We start from the raw sequence: 22,458 nt of genomic DNA on the forward strand, positions 1-22,458 counted from the left end.
CGGAGAAGAGAGGGAAGAAGAAGAATGACAGACTACCTATATGGGGAGGATCAGGAAAGGTGGCATTTAGAGTGCCTGGAAAAAGATGAGTTGGGATTCTGCTAAGGGGATGGGTAGTAGGGAAGATGGTGTTCTAGGAAGGGAAGCAGTTTGGGAAAAAGCAGAGAAAGCAGAGTGAATGTGCAAGGTGTGTTTGGGGAATGAGTGCACTATGTGTGTTTTGAAGACTGGAATGTGCTTGCACAAATGGAGGGCTAAACGGCTTGAAGAAGTAGGCTGGGACCCTGTGGAGAACCTCTGTGGACCAGGAGAAGCCATTAAAAGTATTTGATCAGAGGAATCACAGCAGAGCTGTGCATTAGGGGGATTAATCTGTCAGGTGTGTGCAGGATGGATGGGAGAGGGAGGTGGGGAGGGGGGAGGGAGCACAGACCTCCTCTCTTCGCTGCTCCTCCACCTTGCTCACAGCATCTTTCAGCTCTGACTTCCACGGTTACAAACTGATCAACAAATGGAAGTTTTTAAAACAATGCCCATCCACCAACGGAAAAAGAACGATTAAATTTCAGCGCTAACTATTCTATTGTTTTTCTTAATTCTTAGGCCTGATCGATCCCATGGAAGTCTAGAAAGGGTGTTCCCTTGTCCCTCACACAGTTAGAGGGAAAATGGACATTCAAGAACTCTTTGTTGGATTCATTGATTTTTCTCCCTTTTTGCTTTTTTTGCTTTTGGTGACTTTAAGTCCTGGGAAGCTGTTTTCATTTGCCAGGGTGTCAAGGGAAAGGTGTATCTGTTGCCTTGGCCATCTCCTCTGCTTCAGTCTTGGCTGATGGAGCCTGCAAAGAATCTAGACCAAAAAACATCAGTGTGGGGCCAAGCAGCCTCTTGGAACCGGGAGGGAGTCACATCAGCCTCACCTGTGGGTGAGTCTTAGATTTGATGTCAAAAAGTTCCAGTCTCTAAATATCTGTCTCTAGATATATCTACACATCTGCTCATGTGTCTGAAATTCCACCAAGAGAGTCACTAGTGTTTGGGCAGTTTCAGAAACAGCATAGCATCCTTACCAGCTGCTCATGGGTGAAGTCACAGACAGACAGAAAAGCCTTCCCTTGCATGCACAGGAAACTGTTTCTAGATCTCCCACTGCCCTCAATGCCAACCCCTCAAATCCTCTGTCTTTGTTTCTTTAACTGGAGATGAAGATCTTGTGGGACTGGTCTCTCTGGGCTGTGCTTCTTCACTTGGTCATCGTCTGGATACTATTGATTGATCTATTTCTTATTTTTTGGGCCACTTTCTCCCAACCAAGTCTTTCCAAGACTTGTAGCTTCAAGCCAGTGCCAACTCATTCTAACCTGTCCCCACCCCCCTACCTATTTTCCAGGACCCCCATCTGATCAGATCCTGAGCCTCCTGACTAGGCATTTGGTCAGTTAAAGCTCTGCATATTCAGGCAAAGTGAAGTCTAGGAGAAATAGCACAGACTTAGGAGTCAAACTAATTACTTCCTAGTCTTGACTCTACTACTTAATAGCTGTGACTTTCAGAAATCAGTTAAGTGGTGAAATGACATTAATGTTGACCTTATAGAGTAACCAGGAGGCGCCAACCAACGTCCCTGACACTATAAAGTGTCACACCCTGTCAGGATTTGGCCTTGTTCAAATTCCATTCTCTAAGGTCGTGATTCTCAAATTTCCCTGCTTGTAGGAATCACTTGCGGAACTTGTTAAAGAGATATACGTGCAAGTACCACACATTCCCAAAGATTCTGATTCAGAGGGTTGGGGTAGGACCCAGAACTCTGAGTGTTTAACAAGCTCCCCAAGTGAGTCTGATGTTAATGGTGTCTGGACCCTTGGAGGAGCCCTGCTGCAGGGGGAACATCTCAGATCCTGTTATCCTCTGCCTCACACGATGCTACTGATTCTCTATGTTGTCCCATGGTTGATACCAGCCAAACTGGGCCTATTCCTTCTTTTAAGGGTAATAAAATGCACTAAATACAGAGATTTCTCAAACTCTGAAATCACCAAACAGCCTGACTTTAAGAGCTCCACCATGTCTCCCAAAATCAACTATTTCTCCACCTATAACCATTTCTGTTCATTTTTTGCTGCTGAACAGAGTTACTCAAAGGCTGGGAATTCATGCAGCACTTCCTCAGTTCTTTTTGCAACTATAGGCCATCTGGCCTTTGGGATTAGCTGCCTGGAAATGGGGTGGCTGACAGAGGGGACCATACGGTATTTGGCGTTCTACACTAAGAGAGCTTTGTCTGGTGAACAGTAACTCAAAAGGTCTTACTTGTTATAGAGAAAATCAAGACAGCAAGCAAAATCCTCATGTCCTAATATCTAACAGTCCTTCTGTCTACAGCTACCTTGAATTTTACTTTTAACAATATTTCATATCCATTTATGAATGGGCTATAAAGTATGTGTAGTCTCTCAAGTGTTATACACATGAGAGGTTTCATTTATGGCTTATCATTGCAAGACCTTCTTATGATGTAAATGTCCCAAATAGACCAAGGTTAGCTTTGCCCTAGTCATCCTTTGTGACATCTCCATAGGTTACTTAATGGATCTTTGGAAGGAATAATACAGTTACTTTTACTACCATACAAAGCCTATCCCCCCAGAGTTCATAAATGAAAACTGAGTCAAATATAACATACACTTGCTGTTATGTAAATATAGCTCTACAAGATGTGGGGGCTTTTGGGTTGTGCTGAAATTAATGGTGAGGTCCACAGCGTCCCTGTCTGCCCCACCCTGCTCAGCTGCCAGCAATGATAATCTACCTCCTGCAGGCACAGGATGGTATATTTAGAGCCTCTTCCCCAAGAGTGAGTGAGAGCTAAAAATAGACTGCTTTGCCTGGGTGTGATTGGGTTGCAGCCTCCAAATCTGCACCTGAATATATGTAGCCAGTTGTTGGCAAGTAGGGGTTCCCAAAAAATGTCTGTTCAGTAGAATCCCAGTGGTCATAGCTTGGTCTTGAGGGCTGGGCTCCACACTAGAATTTCTTCTTCCCTCTCAAGGACTTGAAAAGGCTTCTGTGAACCTAATGCTGAAATGCTGACATCCACCTCCTTGAATGAGGCTCCTTGGATCTGGACCCACTCTGGATTAGTGTGTCCCATATTTGCATGGCTGGTCCCTCTGTAGAGAGGACCAGATGTTTTCCCCTGGTCTCAGCCCAATTCATCTCTCAAGATGATCACCGTTATTGTGCATCCTGAGAGCTCCCACATGCTTTGCAGCTGCGGTTGAGTTGATTGCGACAGGCAGGGTTTTATGAACATCATCATGAGGTTGTGGAAAACACATTTGGCTGGGAGCCAAGAGATGGAGGTATATGTGCAACTGTTCCTTCCACCTTGAAAATTTTGTGATGTTATTTAGTTTGAAGTTAAAAGTAGGTGAAGTTACCCATAAACCCATAGCATATAGCTCCATGAGGGCAGGGATAAAGTCTTGCCCTGTTCAGAGTTGTAATCTCAGCATCTAGCCTGTTGTTATTGTTGTTATGTGCCATCGAGTCAGACACGACTCATAGTGACCCCTTCTTGGGTTTCCGAGGCAGTATCACTACAGATGTAGGATTGCCCACTATGGTAGTAGATTGCCCATCCTTCCTTCTGGGGAGTGGCTGGTGGATTTGAACCTCCACTCTTCTGGTTAGCAGTCAAATGCCTTAGGTACTATGCTACCAGAGCTCCGTAGGCTGAGTATATGAATGAAAGGTAGCTTCATCTATTCAATAAGCATTTATTGAGCACCTACTGAGTACAAAGCAAAATTCTAGATACTTGGATAATGCAAAGATGAGTAAGAGAGTGTTTCTGTACTCAAGAAGCTTCCAGGTTATCAACTAGTGATGATACAAAGGAAAATTAATCCAGTGCTATAATAAATATTTAAGCAAATTTTTGGGAGAACAGTGGAAGTATAAACTACTTATAAAGGAAGTATTGACAGAGGAAGAGCCTTAAAGTAGGATCTTTAAGGAGCTCTGGTGGCACTGTGGTTAAAGCATTGGCCTGCTAACTAAAATGTTGGTGATTCGAATCCACCAGCTTCTCCATGGGAGAAAGATGAGGCAGTCTGCTTCCAAGAAGATTCACAGCCTTGAAAACCCTATGGAGGAGTCCCACTCTGTTCTGAAGGGTCACTTTGAGTTGGAATGGACTCAATGGCAGTGGATTTGGTTTTGATTTTAATGAGTAAGCTTTTGACAGCAGTGGCCCGGGTTTGAGTATGTCACACTAAGGACGGAACATGAACAAATCTCATGCTAAGACTGTGCAGCAGATGGCCTTAACCACCACATCTTGCTACTTGGGTTAATAAGCCCCGATCTGTATACTAGCAGATGGGCAAAGTAGATCTTATTAGTTCCTTGGAACTGTGCTGGGAAACTCTTTCTCATTTTCTGCTGATGGATCTTTCTTAACTTCTTTATTATTATTATTTTCTGCACATTAGAATCACCTAAGTTTCTTTTAACAATCCCAAGATCCAGTCCACAAACCCAAATCAAACCAAAATTTCTGGAGGTGAACACAGGCCTCATAAATTTTTAAGATTCATAGGTGATTCCAATGTAAAGACAAGGTTGTGATCCACTGCCTCAAGCCAAACCTAACTCAATCAGCCAATTTAACCAGTAAGTAGAGGCATTAGCTATTATACAAATATGATTTGTTGCTCAGCCATAGATATAACTTTGGTCCAAAGGGACCAGACCTTATGGAAATGGTTCCATTTTTGATGATACCAGTAACCAGTTCTGGTTTCTATTGAGCCAATTTCAACTCATGGTAATTCTATGTATGTCAGAGTAGAATTATTCTCAATAGAGTTTTCAGTGGCTGAATTTTTGGAAGTAGATTGCCAGACCTTTCTTTCAATGCACCTCCAACGTCCAACCATTTGGTTAGCAGCTGTGAGTATTGATTATTTGTGCCACCTAGGGACTCTGCTTTTGAAGGTAGCTGAGATAATTTTAATTTAAAGCTAATCAGCACTCTTTCTGATTAGGCTCTTCAATTCTGTTCTCAGAGGATCCCAATCAGTAAGAGTGATGTATTGTACTAATGCCAATATCAAGACTGTCCACACATGAGTTTGTGATTCCAGAAAAAGAAGCCCTTGAAAATGAAATTTGGGACATTAAAAACTGCTGGAACATAGGAATGGACATGCTCATCTCCTTATACCCAATGCCCTGTAGCTGACTTCAGAAAGTCTTGGCATAATCAACAAACTTTTGTTCATTCATCACACATTTACAGGGTTCCTGCTATGTGCTAACTTCTGTTGTAAAGGTTGTAGAAGCTACAAATGAATCAGATTCAGTTGCCAATTACTTAGAGTTTGTTGTCTAGAGACAGTTTTTTTTAGAAGGTTTCATAATAATAACACAAGGAGGAACATATTGGGTGACATGGAATGCTCCCAATCACAGTCCATGGGAGTCTAGGGAAAAGAGAGAGTAGTTCAAGCATAGGGCCCCCTAAAAGGCCCCATGAGAATGACCTTGAAGAACTGGTATTATTTGAACAGAGAGTAGGAAAGACGGCTAGTCTGAGCAAAGGTTCAGAATGAAGACACACATGAAGGGAGATTACTAGGGGCACCATTGGAAAATGGCAAGTTATCTAAATTGTTGAAGGGGATACAAAGCCAGAAAGAGAAGTTTTCTAGTGCAGAGCCCAATGGTGACATAACAGGTGGAACACAGAACCCTGGGTGAAATAATGGAACTCTGAAAAGCTGTACCATATAACATGGGAGACCAGAGATTTTTTACCCTAGTTTCTTGAATGCACTAAGCTCATTCGGGGCTATTAGACCTACAGTTCCTTCTGCCTGGTATATCTCCCCACCTCCTCCTTTTTTCCCGACACTAAATCCTACTCCTCTGTTAACTCTGTTATTTCCTCAAAGAAATCTGCCCTCACCTTTCAATTTTAATTAGATTTCACTGCTATTCTCTCTCATAGCATTCAGTTATTTTTCTTCATAGCATTTATCTCAGTTTATAATGATATATTTATTTATGTGACTATTTGCTCAATATCTCTCTCTTCCATAAGAAGAGCCCCATGAGGTCAGGGACTCTATCTATCTTGTTCTTTAGTGTCTCTCCAGTGATTGGAAGATAATAAGCTCTTGATAACTGTTGGCTGAATAATAAATGAAGGAATGAGCAACAGCAAAGAGAAAAACAATATATAGCAATTCACACCCACCATACACACACATATACACACCAGAAGTATATTATTAATGAGGGAAGGATTGTGATGTGCTGAAAGACACATTGAGAGTCAGAGGCAGGGGCTTGGGTTTTGTATCCATTTCTGCCACTATCTTGATATGAGACCACATCTAAAATACAGTTTGTTAGAATAATATCTTTCCTTCTCTGACTTCACAGCCTTGTCTTAATTCTCATTTATAAAATTAAGATGATAAAACCTGCCCAATCTAACTCCAATATTTGGAAAAGCACATTGAAATTTAATATACTGTTATGTAGGTAAAGTGATTCACACATATGAAGATATTAATCCACAGTAGCAGTGGAGGGATATTTGCATCTGTGTTCTATTGTACCACCACTCGTCTGTCAGTTTGCCATACTGTCGTGGCTTGTGTGTTGCTATGATGCTGGAAACTACTTCAAATACCAGCAGGGTCACCCATAGCAGACAGGTTTCAGCAGCGCTTCCAGACTAAGATAGACTAGGAAGAAGGATTTAGCAGTCTACTTCTGAAAATATTGGCCACTGTAACTATGACTAATATCTATTGGGAACTGTCAACTCAATGATTTTTTTTTTTTTATTTGTTGCAAAGGATAATCACTTGTTATCATTATTGATCAAAACCAAAGGAAAAAAAAATTAAGAACAGAGATAAAGTCACAGTTTGATTACCAGAGTAAATAAAAGTTATTGGCTGATTCTGTCAAAAATACTAGTGAAAATGCATTCCTTTTTTACTTACTCAAAAACACTAATGGGTTTAATAAAAGCAGAACATGTCATTTAAGAGAAATAGATAATTAGCCTTGACAAGAAGTGAGCCCAGAATCCTTATGAATGAATTAGCTAATTCCAACTATGGATATTAAGCATTTGGTCTTGTATTTGACATCCGAGAATTCAGTAACAGGTGGAGACACTGGAGTGACTGAAGTCAATGATATTGTCTATGAAGAGCTTAGGTTAGAGATACCAGTTTGGATAATGCTGTTAAGTCAATAATGGTTTAGACAAGACACAGTGGTGCCAAGCAAAAAGCATGGATTAAAAAGAAAAGTCACATTCATTTCTCTTGAAGTTCAAGCTAAATGTGTATTTTGCTAATGGGATGTTAAAACATATGGGAAGGTATCATGGGGAAAGCAACCTAGAGTATCTTGGTACAAGCTTATCAATCATTTTTAGTGTAAACATATTTATTAAGCACCTACTATGTGTTGTAGTGCCTAAGGCATCTGACTGCTAACCAGAAGGCTGGCGGTTCAAACCCACCAGCCACTCCTCAGAAGGAAGATGGGGCAATCTACTTCCATAATGATACTGCCTCAGAAACCCAAGGAGGGCTCTCTATGAGTTGGGTCCAACTCGACGGCACATAACAACAACAACAACATGTGTTGTAGTATTTATGTGAGAAAGCAAAGATACGTAATACAAGATCATTGCCTTTGAAGAGTTAGCAATCATGTTATGAAGAGAACATATACTCAAAGGAAAGATATGTAACAATTGAGCTCCATTGCACTGGACATGCCACAGGTCACACACTTTAAGTGTAACCTGAACACACCAGGCAATGGGTTGTTTCAGACTTAAGCTAGGGAGAGATTTTTGTGTAAGTGTGGTCATGGTGGCAACTGAGCTGGAACTTGAAAGATAGGTAAGAATTTTGACAGGTAGGAGAAGGAAAACAGACATAAACAATGAACCAGAAGTTGAAATGAACATCCCATGCTCTCACAGTGGAAGAAATAGCCAGGCCAGAGGCGACAATCAGATAAAAGAAGGAAAGAAGAAAAGGAAAGTATTGATTGCTTGTGTTTGCATAGAATTTCAGTGTGTTAAAAAAATGCCCAACTTATATCACTTATGATTCACACACACATACACACACACACAAAAAAAGACCTTTCAGTGAGGTAGGCAGCGTGGGTGTTTCTCCCAGAGATTAAATGTGCTTGTCTAAGGTCATACAAGTGGAGAATGGCAGAGCTATATGTAGCCTTGTGATTCCTGTCCCACAGTGCTTTCTTGTGCACAAAGCTTAAAGGTAGGCTGAGACATGATGGTGAGGCCTTCTAATGAGAGGTTAAGGAATTTGCACTTTATTCTGTCCAGAGATAAAGAAGTAGACAATGTACCTAACTTAGCAAAAAGGGAAGAAAGCAGAGTTTGCCACAAAGTGCCAACATATCATCATTGACCTTGGACAAAACCCAAGGGTCTTTCTTAAAGGATAGTTTTTGAGTACTTGGAAGAACTCTTACCAGCATGGGTTCACCCAAGAGCCAGATGTGTTGAAATAACTCCTTTCCATCTCTGATAGGTATACCAGACTTAGAGAAAAATGTAGCTTGTACATCAGCAATGTATTTGCGTCATATACCTCTGGGAGAGAAAATGGACAACTATGGGATGGATGGTGGATTATTTTGCATTAAACTTTAAAGTTAAAGAAGATATCAGAACTCATCTCGATTTACTCCATCATTTTATGCTAAGAAAAAGAAATAAGAGGTAAAGTGACTTGTTTAAGTTTACATTATCATCATCATCAACAAAATAGCTTACATATATCAAGCATTTACTGTGTATCTGGCATATTCTAAGTGATTGACGTGTGTTGACTCATTGAATACCCCAATAATGAGTCAACCGAGGTCTAGGAAGATGCAGTAACATGCCAATATCACAAGGCTGTATGCAATGGGACTGGGATTTGTACCCAGTAAGGCTTGCTCCTGAGTTGATGCTTTCTCTGCAGATAGAGCCTCTCTAGGCCATGTAACTACTCAGTAGCAGAGCAAAGTGCAAAAGGGACTTTTGAATAGACTTTCTAGTGGTATGTTATAAAACAACACTTTAATCAATAACTTGGATAAACTACGGAGAGCAGTTCATCAGATTTGCAGAAGTCATGTGATGGGGGAAAGAATAAGAAATACATTGGATGACAAAAACAAGATCCCAAAAGATCTGGGATGATGAAAGAATCAACAAAATTTTCACTGTAGAAGAATAAAAGAAGATACTGCATATCGACCTCCGAAACATTTGCCTAAGAATAAGATGAGGAATGTGTCTGAAAAATGTACAAAACTGGAAAGGGGGTTATCAAGTTAGTTCCACATGAATGAACATGTGGAACTATCTAAAAGCTACTGTAAGTGAGCAAATGGCCCTCTTGTATTCTGCACTGGTCCTGTCCACCCCTAACTCTTTACTGACACTCTAAGAACTCACAACCAGTTAAGGAAGGCCTGGATGCTCCAAGATTCTTCACAACAATGACTTGGACCTTTCTTTGTCCTGACCTGCTCTTGCTCTGGCCCTCATATTGTCATTCTGACCCTGCTCCTGATTCTGGCCCTTTATTCTTAGTTTTTCCTAGTATTTTCTGGGTTTTCCAAGTATTGAATTTTTCCTAGTATTGACTTTTCCTATGAAGCCCTGATTTGATTTGCCTGTCTGACTCTCTATGTCCTATGTGACATCAGGAGAAGACTTCACATCCTGCTCCAGACCCTCAGAGCTCAGTCCATGGCACTGACCCTTGGTGGGTATAGTAACAGCACTTTCACTGAACTGTGCATGAATAATTTCTTTCAGAAGAATCAGCACAAGGCTGGATCTTATGAGGCAAAGGTTGAACATGTCCCAAATGCCTAATTTTTCCAAACTGCTGTATCACTCCATCATCTCTAACATCAACTACTCCTCCTTCCCTCAGTACTCTCCCTCCCATATTATTGTTGTTGTTGTTATGTGCAGTCGAGTCAGACCCAACTCAGTGACCCCTCCTTGGGTTTCCAAGGCAGTATCACTATAAAAGTAGATTACCCAACCTTCCTTCTGAGGAGTGGCTGGTGGGTTTGAACCGCCAGCCTTCTGATTAGCCATCAAGTGCCTTCACTGCAATGTCTCACAGAACTCATGAACCACTAAGGGAATGGCTTACATGGTTGTGGAGGCTGGTAAGTCCAAAATCCATGGGTCAGGTATCAGTCTGGAGGATTCTCTCACTCACATGGTTGCAGGGGCTGGAGAACCCAAATTGGCGGGTAAGATAATAGGTGATAGCTCCCAAGGTTGTGGAAGCCTGTGAATCAGATTGGATGATAGGTTGTTCGCTCAGTTCACAAGACCCAGAGGTCAGATGACAAAGAACCAGATGCAAGATCCAGAGTAAGAGAATTTTGCCAGCAGATGCATATACATGGGAGGCAGCCCATACCCTCAAGGACACTAAGGGTGGCAACTTGAGTCACACCTTCTAATAAGGCTTCAACTCAAGATACATCTCACCCTAATCTTATCTCATTAACAATGGACAGCTCATTCCAAAATGGGACCATAACCACAGGCATAAATCTGGGATTTACAATACAATGGAGACTGTGGCTAGAAGGGCCATATTAAATAATTCATTGCACTGCACCCTTAACAGGTACATGTACATATACATAACACATACAAAGCAAGGAGAAGATTTAGGCCATGTCTAGAGTATTACAACAAGGTCTTCCATCTCCCCCACCCCACTATGAAGGTATTTAGGTAAATCAAAGTGCATTCAAAGGAAAAGAATAGACTTGAACATTCTGTGATGGAATGATTGGAGCTGCGATGACCTGGAAGATCTGTCTCAGGATTTGCAGGAGAGACTTCACCATGAAAGACCCCACAGGCTTCTCTTATTTGATTCCAGTCAGTAGTTTAGAACCAGGTGGCAGAAGCCTTAGGGAGAAAAGTAGATTTCAGCTGAATAAAAAACATTCTTATGATAATAGCTCTGGTGGCATAGTGAATAAGGCATCTGGCTACTAACTAGAAGGTCAGTGGTTCAAACCCACCAGCTGCTCTGTGGAAGGAAGATGGGGCAATCTACTTCCATAAAGATTTGTACATACACCCTTGGAAACCCAGTGCAGGTCACTGTGAGTTGTAATTGACTCAATGGCAGTGAGGTTTTCTTTTTTTGGGGGGGTATGGTAACAGCTATCCAGAGATGAAATGGTACTGTCATGGACTCCCTGTTAGTGGAGGTGTTCAAGTATAGGTTGAGCAGTGGATTGTCAGGAAAGCCACAAACATCAAAGAGGTGGTTAGACTTGATCTGTAGATTGGTTCCACCCAAAAGAGTCTCTGTGTCAGTGAGGAGACAGTGGTGCCTTTTAAACAAATGACACAATAACAGTGGTTATAACTGTGTCCCTCCAGTGAAATGTCAGAGAATGACCACCACATGGAGCTAGCACATTCTCACTACCTTTAAGTTTTTCACGTGAATGAGCTGTGGCTCCCAAGTACACTTGTTCTGACTTCCTTGTTAGGGTTTCCATGTTAGGGCTCAAATAAATGCTTCCAGCCACTAAAGCTTGCAAGGCCTACTCCAAAATGCAGAGGCCATTCTATTTTAGTTTTCCATAGCTGGGGATTGAGTCTCACGCTTCTGTAATCTCATGCTTATGAAAGGGCTCTGTTCTCTCTACCCACACCCACCCCCTTCCACAGATCAAATACCAAGTGCATTGGACAGATAGAAGCCAGAGTGAGAAAATGCATTTTAATAAAATCCCATTGATTTTTGTGGGTGCGAGTCAAGGAAAAGCCACCTAAAGACTCTCCTATCCCTTGTAACCTCCCCCTCTCTCCTGACCTACTCTGGGGCGGTCATATATCGATTGGCTTCCTAGATAATAGATTGTGCCATTGGTAGGGACCTCCGGGGACAAGCCAGGAGCTGGAAGAGTCACACGCATCAGCCCAGCCCTGAGTTAATCAAACTAGCAACAGGATCTCCAGCAGCAGCGGTGGCGGTGGCAAGAGTAGCAGCAGCGGCAGTGGCAGCAGCAGCAACAGCAGCATTATGCGTGATTACTGACAGGCACCAGCTGCTGCTGCCACAGCCCTCTCGAACGCACTATGTGGACTCTCAGATCTAGAGGCAGATTCCTGACTAATCCCAGAGGGCTGGCCCAGCCTGTACTCCTGGGGCTGCAAGGAAGCAATGACCACTCTTGTTAGCCCAAGTTGAAGAGAGTCCAGCTTTGCCTAGGAGCTGGGAGAGGCTGTAATATTTAGAAGACAGGCAAGAGAGAAATATGAACTGAAGAGTAAACATGTATGGAAATTATTCTCACTTCATGAAGTTTCCCACCGGCTTTGGCGGTAAGTATCTCACTTGGACTTCACTGTGTGGACCTGTCGGGAAAAACGGAGAGGGAATTGGATAACTAGATTAGTGTTGAATTAGAAGGAGAGTATATATGTTTATATGCATATACGTTGCTTCTGTAAGAGTCTGTGTCTATGCACAAGAGAAAGAGAGAGAGGGAGAGGTTGAGAGTATGTTCCGGAGTGCATAGCAGGAGGAGTGAACAGAAAAGGGGATATTCTAAGGAGAGTGCCTAAGCCAACATGCTGAGAACGTCTGAGACAAAGATAGACTAAGAGCTTTGTTATAACCCACTGTGTTGGTGTGGGCTTGAAAAGTGGAGGAGTTAAAGAGAAATTACTATAATATACCTATTACTCAACTTGTAATGAAAAAAAAATGTGATCAAAAAGGTTTATCTATATGCTGGGTCTCTGGGATACTTAGTAACAAGGGCAAGATTTTTCTAAAAGTATAAAAGCAGATTTCCCTATAACTGGATTTTTTAAAAGAAAACATAGCACTTTAATTTGCCACTGGTTTTCCTTCTTCTGGTTTCTTCTTTTTTTATTTACTAATAGCCTCTTATCTCCTTCTCTGCTTGCCCCCAATTCCAATGCATGGGTCACTGCCATCATTTCCACTCTGAAATTGGGATCTGGGGGGACAAGAGTCTGGGGTCTTAACAGATCTTGGCAAACATGAGATCCAAGAGGCCAAGCCAGACAGGGCAGTCCAGTCACACCTCAGAGAGGATTCTAGTTCCAAAGACTGGCCCTTGGACCACCTTAACATCCAGCATGTCTGTCCAAAGGATCCCTCCATTCAGTGATAGGAACAACACTAGCAGTCGTCCAGCTTTGAGTAAATGGGACAAACAGCTGACCAACTGGCCTCTCACTTGTCAGTTGGTGGCATGTAGCTCCTGTTCTTGGGAGCCAAAGGGCAGCTTTTGCCCTGTGGATGCTGGCAGGCAGGACAAAGCAGAAATTCTTGTAAGGTCTTGAGAACTCCAAAGTCTCAGCTCCCCTGACCTCCTCAGTGCACAGACAGCCAATTCATCTGAAGGCTTGGGAATGAAGGCTGCCCACTTTGCTGGGCAGAACACTTGATGGGGCATGGTAGAAACCGCAAGGTGGATGTGGTTGCTGCCTGGAGGCTTTTGGCCAGATGGTTTGCTCATTCATTGGGCAGTTTTTCTGAGCCAAGCACAGTGTTAAGTGCTAGAAATACACATATGAATGAGATGCAGTCCCTGATCTAGACTAGAGCAGGTTTTTTAAACACATTGTAATATTGCCAAGTGTGTGCTTTATGGGAGGCGTGAGAAAGGAGCTACCTGGACACAGAAGAGCGGCCCCATGAGAAGGTTCCTGGAAGAGGTAATATTTAAATTATTTGGGCCAGTCTAGTGACAAGGCCGAGGGAGAGTGTTGGCCAATGTTGTGACCTGGACATTTGATCTCCAGTTCATAGTTGAGCCCTGGGTGTGAAAAGTCTTCTCAGCTCTCATCTCTGTCCCATTCACAGAGCTGAGAATCATTTTTTCCTTTCCTTCTGAGTTCAGTTGACTGAGGAACATGCTTATTCTTTGCCAAATTCTTGGGATCTTTGATCTCCATGAGGATATGACTTCATTAACGCTGAGGAGACCCTTTGAGACAAGTTTGAAGGTGGAAGGATTTAGGGAGAGAGCTAAGATACTGATTGGAGAAAGAGGATTTAGTCTAAAATTCTACAGGGGCTGCCTGCTAGAATCTTGGAATGTTAGCATCCTAAGGGATCTTAAAGTGTGTCTTAGAACTCTTGTTTTATAGATGTATAAACTGAGGCCTAAGGAGCTCTGGTGACCTAAACATTTGCGTGCTAACCAGAAGGTTGACAGTTCAAACCCACCAGCTGCTCCATGGAAGGAAATGGGGCAATCTACTTCTGTAAAGGTTTACCATCTGGGAAACCCAATGGGGGTGACTATGAGTCAGAATTGACTTGACAGCAGTGAGAGAAACTGAGACCTAATGGAAGGCAGGGAGTAGTTGAAAGATATATAAGGTTGAGTGATAGAGCATTTCCAGAGAAGCTCCTGATTTAGATTTATGATAGTATTGCTTTAATCTGACATAGTGAAAAAAGCATATGAGAGAAAGAAAGGGAGAAACAGAGACAAACAGAGATGGAACTAGTGAACTGAATTTGGTTGAGCTGAGCCAGCTGTGTGACTGTAGGCAAGATACTGAAACTCTCTGAGCTAAGCCTCAGTTTTTATCTCTAAAATGGAATGTATAATCCCATCTTTAGAGTATACTTGAGAATTAAATGACTAGCAGAATTAAATGAAAAAGCAACTACTATAGTGCTATTTTGTATTTAATAAAAGTTAATATTTTCATCCCTTCCATTTACTCAGATACTAACACGCAAGTTAATTAAAAAATCAGGACTTACCATAGAATAGAATGAACTAGGAATCTGGGAAAATAAAATTAAATCCACTCACTCTGGCTTAAATTTCCATAGTTGTGGGAACCCCAGTATTTAGTGTAGTTAGGTTTCAGATGGAAAGAAACACAAGTGTGCAGCCTTGGAAGAAAACAGGTCCATGTGACATAGGGAAAAAGAGGAAAGGGTCATCTAGGTTGTTTAAGTGGCTCCCTGGAATACGGTTTTTCCTTGTCATTCCTGGAGAGGCAAACAATTATTTTGTTTAGTTATGTTGATGTTTTTCATTCTATTTGTATGCAGGCATTAAGAGGAGGCAAAAACACAGCCAAAAGACATGCCTCCATCTGTAGGGAAGCTGGTCCAGAACTGGAGAATTTGCCATGGGGAGGGAGGGAGTGGAGAAGAGGGCTCACCTGCAGGCATAAGGGGAACCTGAGCACTGGAGTTCAAGTCACCTGCAGCTTTGGCTAGCTTTGGCACCAATGCAGCAATTTATGCTGCATTCGTTAAATGATAAAGGTATAGACCCATTATGCTTTTATATCTTAGCAAATGGAACCAGAGAGGGCTCCTGTGATGCGTGTGAGAATCTGTAGGGGGACCAGCTTCACCCTTTGGAAACAATACCCGGGATTTGTGTCTAGGCCTGTACTTACCAGATTTAAGACTATAGTGCCAATCAGTGAATAAGAAACTGGCCAACTTGGCCAAAGGGTGGTGACTATCCTGGGTGGCAGTGGCCCTACCAAGGCGCCCATTTTCCCAGCTCTGGGCCCTGCCATGATCCATGATGATGGGAGAACCCTTCTCTTCTCATTCTCTGCCAAGTCCTGGGTCTGACAGCTGCTCAGTAAGAGATTTGTTTTCCTGCGATGAGACAGTTCCTGGCTCTAAGATGGCAAAGCCAAGTCTGTAATCCCCCCATCCAATTGTGCAGTAATCCTTAGGGTGAGAAGGAGATTAGGGAGAGAGAGGATTTCTCTCATTTAATGTAACAAACATGGTGTGACACTGACTAAGTACCAGCTACCATTGCAAGCATTTTACTAATCTCAACTCATTTAACAATCCTATGAGTAGATGCTGTTACCATCATCATCACACTCCTCTTATCGATAAAGGATCTGAAGCACTGAGAGGTGAAGTAACTTGTTTAAGGTTCCAAAGCTAGCAAATGGCATAGCCAAGAATTTGAACCCAGGAGTCTGGCTTCAGAGTCCATCCTCTGCATAGCTGCCTCTCGTGGCTTCTATAAGTGACAGATTTGCTCTGTGAAGCTGAGGGGCAGCAGCACTTCCCTCCACCCCAAGGGGGCGAAGAGCCCCAATCCAGCTTCTGGAAATCCAGTCTCAAGGCTGTAGTCATAATGGCCTGGCCATTGAGGAATAAAGTGCAAGCTAGTTTGAGAGCTATTGAGGAGCAATAGTGACCTCTGGAGGCTTCTCCTGAGGCCTACTGATCTGCAAGAGTCCTGCCTCATGGACCCTGACCTGTAAAACAGGTCTCTGTTCACCTAACAATAGCCATAGAGGAGGGGTTGAGTTAGAGGTGCTCATGTGTGAGTGTGTATGGGAGTATATGTGTGTTCAGATGTGTGCGTATGTGGAAGGATGATATGTGTGAGGGGGATAGTGCACATGTGTAAACGTGTTTATGTATGTGTGTGTGTGTTAGTGGTGTGTGTCTGTGTGTCTAAGTGCATCAGAACATTTTTTTTTTTTCTCTGCAGACGTGTGGGTGGCGCTAATTGGGACCTACCATGGGTGTAAGTGGTTAGGGTTTATGTAGGAAGAAGTAACTGTTTATGAGATGTAGGAAGGAACATATTTAGTATAAACTATTTTCTGAAACATTTACAATCTTACCAAGAGATAAAGAGCTGAATAGCAACTAGGGAAAGAAATTGTGCAAAAAGTAATCTAAATTCCCCACCTCTTCCTTCCCCTCATTATGTAGTTTGTGCATCTGCAGAAAATGTAGCCACCAGAACTGGTGGCTGGGATGCCAGGGAGTCCCACAGGAAGCTGGTATTTTCTCTTCTCATTTGAAAGTAGAAGACACAGAAGCCCAGAGAGTGTAAGAAGTTTATTTTCTACACTGCCTGGGTTTTAGTGGCTGTCATGAGATTGGTCCAGGTCTTGGCTCAGTGATCTTCACAAAAGAATAAAATTAATAACTAGCACTTATTAAGTACCTACTATGTGCTATACACTCTTCCAAGAGCTTTACATGCCTCGTATCATTTAATAGTCTCAAAGACCCTTGGAGATTGGGTACTATTATCACTACCTGTTTTGCTGACAGGGAAAGTGAGACACAGAGAGGTTGAGCAACCTATCCAAGATCACCCAGCTAGTAAGAAGCAGAGCCAGGATTCAAATCCAGGCACTCTTGCTGGGGGCAGCTGTGTTAAATCTTATATTGTACTTGCAGAGGAGCCCTGGTGACACACTAGTTAAGTGCTTGGCTGCTAATCAAAAAGTAGGTGGTTCCAGATCAGCCTCAAATGAGAGAATTAATGTGTAAGAGCAACGACTAATGTATTTGATTCTTACCCTTTACTCTTCACAACTTACTTCATTGGTCATATGAATTTTTGCTTTTGAACTTAAATAGTTGCAGGTATGAATAAAATGATTGAGGTAGGAGGACTGGGCCCCCAAAGGTGCTAACCACAACCACAACCACAACAACAAACCACTGCCATCGAGCAGATTTTGACTCATAGAGTCCCTATAGGACAGAATAGAACTGCCACATCTCTCTGCAGTGGAGCAGCTGGTGAATTCAAACAACCCACCTTTCAGTTAGCAGCTGATTGTTTAACCACTGCACCACCAGGGCTCCTTTAAAAAAAAAAAAAACAACAAACCCTCACTGCCGTTGAGTTAATTTGACTCATAGAGATCCCTCCTTGAGGTTCTGAGGTGGTATCACTACAGAAGTAAATGGCCCAATCTTCCTTCTGAGGAGTGGCTGATGGGTTTGAACCACCAGCTTTCTGGTTAGCAGTCAAATGCCTGAGGAAGCACTATTCCACCAGAGCTCGTTTGGTGCTAATAAAACAAAGGTAGAGAAGTCCACTGTATTTTAATACATGGAGCCCAGTATTATACTCTAGGGCAGGAGCCGGCAAACTTTTCTGTAAAGATCCAGATAGTAAACATGCCAGTTTTTATAGGTCTTACATCTCTGTCACAGCAAAAGCAGCCGTACAATGTGTAAACAAGTGGACATGCTAATGGCTGTGTGCCAGGAAGTTTGCTGTCCCCTTGAGGGTCATTCTGGAGAAGTTTTATTACCATTTCTGATTGCTCTCCAGTTAGCAAGTCTAAACTGTCTTGGCTTCCTGTCACAGAACTGAATCATCAAAACCACAGAAAGAGGCCTGAGGATTATCTGGTCTACCTCTCATTTTACAGATGAGGAAAGTGGGTGTGGCTTGCCCAGGACCTGCAGGTGTTCTTGGTCTTCAAACTGAGTTCCCCTGGACCCCCTCAGGGGTCACATGGGTGGCAGACAGGAGGAAGAAAAAGGGAGGGTCAGCTACAGAGAACCCAACCTCCAAATTTGCTCAATAGCACTAACCACATAGGGTAAGAGTGAAACTTCTATACTATAAATAAAATAATGCCTGGCAAATTGTAAGCATACAATAAAAGTCAGTTCCCTCTTCCTATTTCACAGAGAATTTGGAGACTGTGGTACTAAATCCAGTTAGAATGTTGTGTGTAGGTTTTTCTTAGAGGAACATGTTTAAAGCATTAGACTGTGTATGATGAGATCCTGACAAAGTGAAGAAAATAAGACGTGAATCCTGCCCCCGAGGGAATGCTGATTTCATAAAAGTGTGCTAGAACAATCATTCCCCGGGCATGTGCTCATAACCCAGGCAGAATGGGAGCCATGACCTGGGACTGGCAGCACTGATACTTCAGGAGACCCTGGCCCCAGGCTGGTGACTGGATGGGTCATGACCTCCTCATTTTCCTCAACTGCAAATTGAACAACCTGGAGTCTCTGTGGAGAGGTGGGCAGCAAGGGTCTCTATGCTTAAGATCAATCTCAGACTCCTGATGAGATTTCACCATGAACATCTGAATTTCAGAAACATAAAGGCATCAGGGAAGGCTTGTAATCTTTAATTAAAAATAAATAAATAAGCCTTGACAAGAAGTCAGAAGAACAGTATAAGGAAAGTGCTTAATAAATATTCGGGATGTTTCTTCAAGGCTGGCTGGGTTTCATGTCCACCCATGACTCACCACCTCCTTTGTCCCTCTTTTTCATTTCATTGCTCATTAGTGTCAAGTGGAGAGTCTGTGGGTGGTGCAAATGGTTAAGCACTTAATTGAAAGGGTGGCTGTTTGAATTCACCAAGAGGTGTCTTGGAAGAAAGGACTGGAGATCTCCTTCTGAAAGATCATGTGTTGTTATGGTCCGTCGAGTTGGACCCAACTCATAGTGACCCCTCCTTGGGTTTCCGAGGCAGTATCACTATGGAAGTAGATTGCCCCATCTTTCATCCGAGGAGTGGCTGGTGGGTTTGAACTGCCAGCCTTCTGGTTAGCAGTCAAGTGCCTTAGGCACTACGCTACCAGAGCTGAAAGATCATAGTCATTGAAAATGGAATACAGTTCCACTCTGACACACATGGAGTCACCATGAGTTGGAATCGACAGCAACTGGTAGTGTCTTTTGGTGAATGTGGAGCTCATTGCGCATGTGTTTTCTCAGTCCCAGTGATTTGGGGGGTTAAGCAAAGGTTAGTGATCACCAGCAGGAAAGAATATTTGTCTGACCTGGGAATGCCACCAGCCAGTCAGTCAGTACACTGGCTAAGCACCTGCCCTGTGCAAGGGTCGTGAGGGAGACAAAGAACTGAAGACTCTTCCTCCTTCCTGAAGGAATGTATAAAGTAGTTACAAGCTCAAAAGCCTTCAGGACATTTGAGAATTTCTTATTTCTGGAAATTATTTTTGGGGACTGAATTTAAGTGAAGGAATCCAAGCAATACAGACTCCAAGAACAAAAAGTGCTATGTGCATTACTCAATGATAAAGTTGTACAAAGAATATATTTCACTATATTTTAAGATAACTGCAGTCTTTAGAAGATAGTCCATATTTAGAGGGTAGGGAGAACACATCTGAACAAGAGTTCCAGAAAGGCAGAGAAAGGAATTGAGGTCAGGATCATAGATTCAAGAGCTGGGTGAGAATAAATTAGTGTTCAAGGACCTCAGGAATAAAGAGTGAATGGGGGAGCCCTCAGCAAACACTTCAAACATTCAAACATTCACTGGCATTTGTCTTTGTGGACTGACAGGACCATGGTGTACCAGTGTATAAAACCAAACCAAACCCACTGCCATCAAGCGAATGCTAACTTGTCGTGACCCATTGTTGTTGTTGTTATGTGCCGTCAAGTCAGCCTTGACTCATAGCGACCTCTACTTGGGTTTCCGAGGCGGTATCAATACGGAAGTAGATTGCCCAATCTTCCTTCTGAGGAGTGGCTTGTGGGTTTGAACTGCCAGCCTTCTGGTTAGCAGTCAAGTGCTTTTAGGCACTATGCTACCAGAGTTCCCAGTGACGCATTGTTGTTGTTGTTGTTTGCCGTTGAGTTGGCCCCGACTCATAGAGATCCCTCCTTGGGTTTCCGAGGCAGTATCACTACGGAAAGTAGGTTGCCCAACCTTCCTTCTGAGGAGTGGCTGGTGGGTTTGAACTGCCAGCCTTCTGGTGAGCAGTCAAGTGCCTTAGGCACTATGCTACCAGAGCTCCTAGTGACACATTAGGACAGAGTAAATGTGGCCCATTAGGATTTTCCAAGGCTGAAACTCTATTGAAGCAGATTGCCTCATCTTTCTTTCTGAGTGGCTGGTGGGTTCAAACTGCCATCTTTTGGTAAGCAGTGGAATGCTTTAACCACCATGCCACCAGATGGACAGAAAGCTGTCACTGTTAGTAGATCTCCTGGTAACACTCATACATGTTGTTGTGTGCCTTCAAGTTGATTCTGATGGCATAACATCTGTCTATACCTGCAAAGTTCATAATTTGATTTGGGGTAGGAAAGATGGAATGCAAGCAAAATACCATCGATAATATGCAGAAAGGTTGACAGAAAGCACAGCAGACTAGATTCTTGGTCTAGAAAAATTTATAGCCAGCCCTTGAAAAAGTCCCTTTATCAGTCTGAACCTATTTCCTCATCTGTCTAATGGGGATAATTCCTGCCCTACTGGCAATTGTGATTCAGTTTGAAGCTGGAATGAAGTAGATGGTGGGCTCCAAGAGGAATTGCTATATCTGTAGTGCCTAACAGGGCATACTGTAGGCATGCCACAAAGATATATACAGATATATATACATTTTATTGACTGACTGAACCAATAACTGATAAGGAAATAAATAGCATACATCTAAAAATGACCCAGATCCATTGCCGTTGAGTCAATTCTGACTCATGGCTGCCTTACAGGACAGAGCAGAACTGCTCCATAATGTTTCCAAGGCTAAAATCTCTATAGAAGCAGCCTGCCTCATCTTTCTCTTGCGGAGCAGCTTGTGGACTCCAACCACTGACATTTTTGGTTGGCAGCTGAGCATTAACTTCAGCACCTTGAAGGCCCCTTATAATTAAGATGTTTTCTGAATGTAAGGCAGTATGTAATGAGTGGTATAAGCTTGGACCCAGGAGTCAGAAGACCTAGTGTTTTTGTCCTGACTCTGTGTGGCCTTGGGAAAGTCACTCAGTGTCTCTGGGATTATTTCCTCTTCTAGGAAATGAGGTGTTCTTCAAGTTCTAAAAGTGTGGTTTCTAACCACCAATATGGTTTTATTAATTTATGACACAATTAATTTGGAATGGTGATTAAATTGGTCATAGTATAAACTAATTTGTATTTGCTCATTCATGAATAAAATAAAATAAAGATTTGCTAAAGCAAATAAGATTGTAGGCTAATTGTTGAGCCTATTTAAGATACATCTGTTTTCAAGCTATTTAAAAAGCATATTAGGAGCATCATTAGCATATTAGCCGAGTGTTAATTACAAAAGAGTGTTTTAAAGCAGGTTTTATAAAGTCCCCACTTAGTAACCATTAGCTTGTGGTACTTGAAATACAAACTCTTCACGTGTGTTACTTAGAAGTAATAAAACTGTAATTTAAAAGTAATCTGCCAACTTGTCACAAATTTAGATTGATTTTTCTCTCAATTGATCCAAATGAGTGAAGTTTTGCTATAATTATATATAATGCTGGTAATAATGAGGCTGATTATCAATCTTTCTCTGCTTTTCACTATCTCCATCATTGCAGATTTTATGGGTGTTGGGGGAATGGAAAGAACAGAGGGGGGAAGGGAGAGAGAGGGGCTGCCATTCATCCCCTCCCCTCCTCTAAGCACTAGAAGAAGCTGCCTCCTATCCCTCAACCTGTCAGCTAATCCTCCTTTAACTCCAAAACTCACTGCCTTTAAGTTGATTCTGACTCATAGCGACCTCCATTGGGTTTCCAAGGTTGTAAATCTTTACAGAAGCAGACTGCCTCATTTTCCTTCCAC

At 42.5% G+C, this 22,458-nt stretch overlaps 1 protein-coding gene across 1 annotated transcript in view; it reads left to right on the forward strand.

Annotated features, from left to right (window-relative positions):
- Nucleotides 1-12,408: 12,408 nt before the first annotated feature.
- The window catches only part of RXRG (retinoid X receptor gamma), a 71,162-nt gene continuing 61,112 nt past the window's right edge, over nt 12,409-22,458 (forward strand). Inside the window, exon 1 of the mRNA XM_007937746.2 lies at nt 12,409-12,457. Coding sequence (XP_007935937.1) covers nt 12,409-12,457 — 49 coding nt within the window. The remainder of the gene's footprint in view (nt 12,458-22,458) is intronic.

The sequence above is a fragment of the Orycteropus afer genome, unplaced genomic scaffold, assembly GCF_000298275.1.
Source record: "Orycteropus afer afer isolate SDZICR_OR568_19922 unplaced genomic scaffold, OryAfe1.0 scaffold00044, whole genome shotgun sequence".
In the NCBI taxonomy this organism is placed as follows: domain Eukaryota; kingdom Metazoa; phylum Chordata; class Mammalia; order Tubulidentata; family Orycteropodidae; genus Orycteropus; species Orycteropus afer.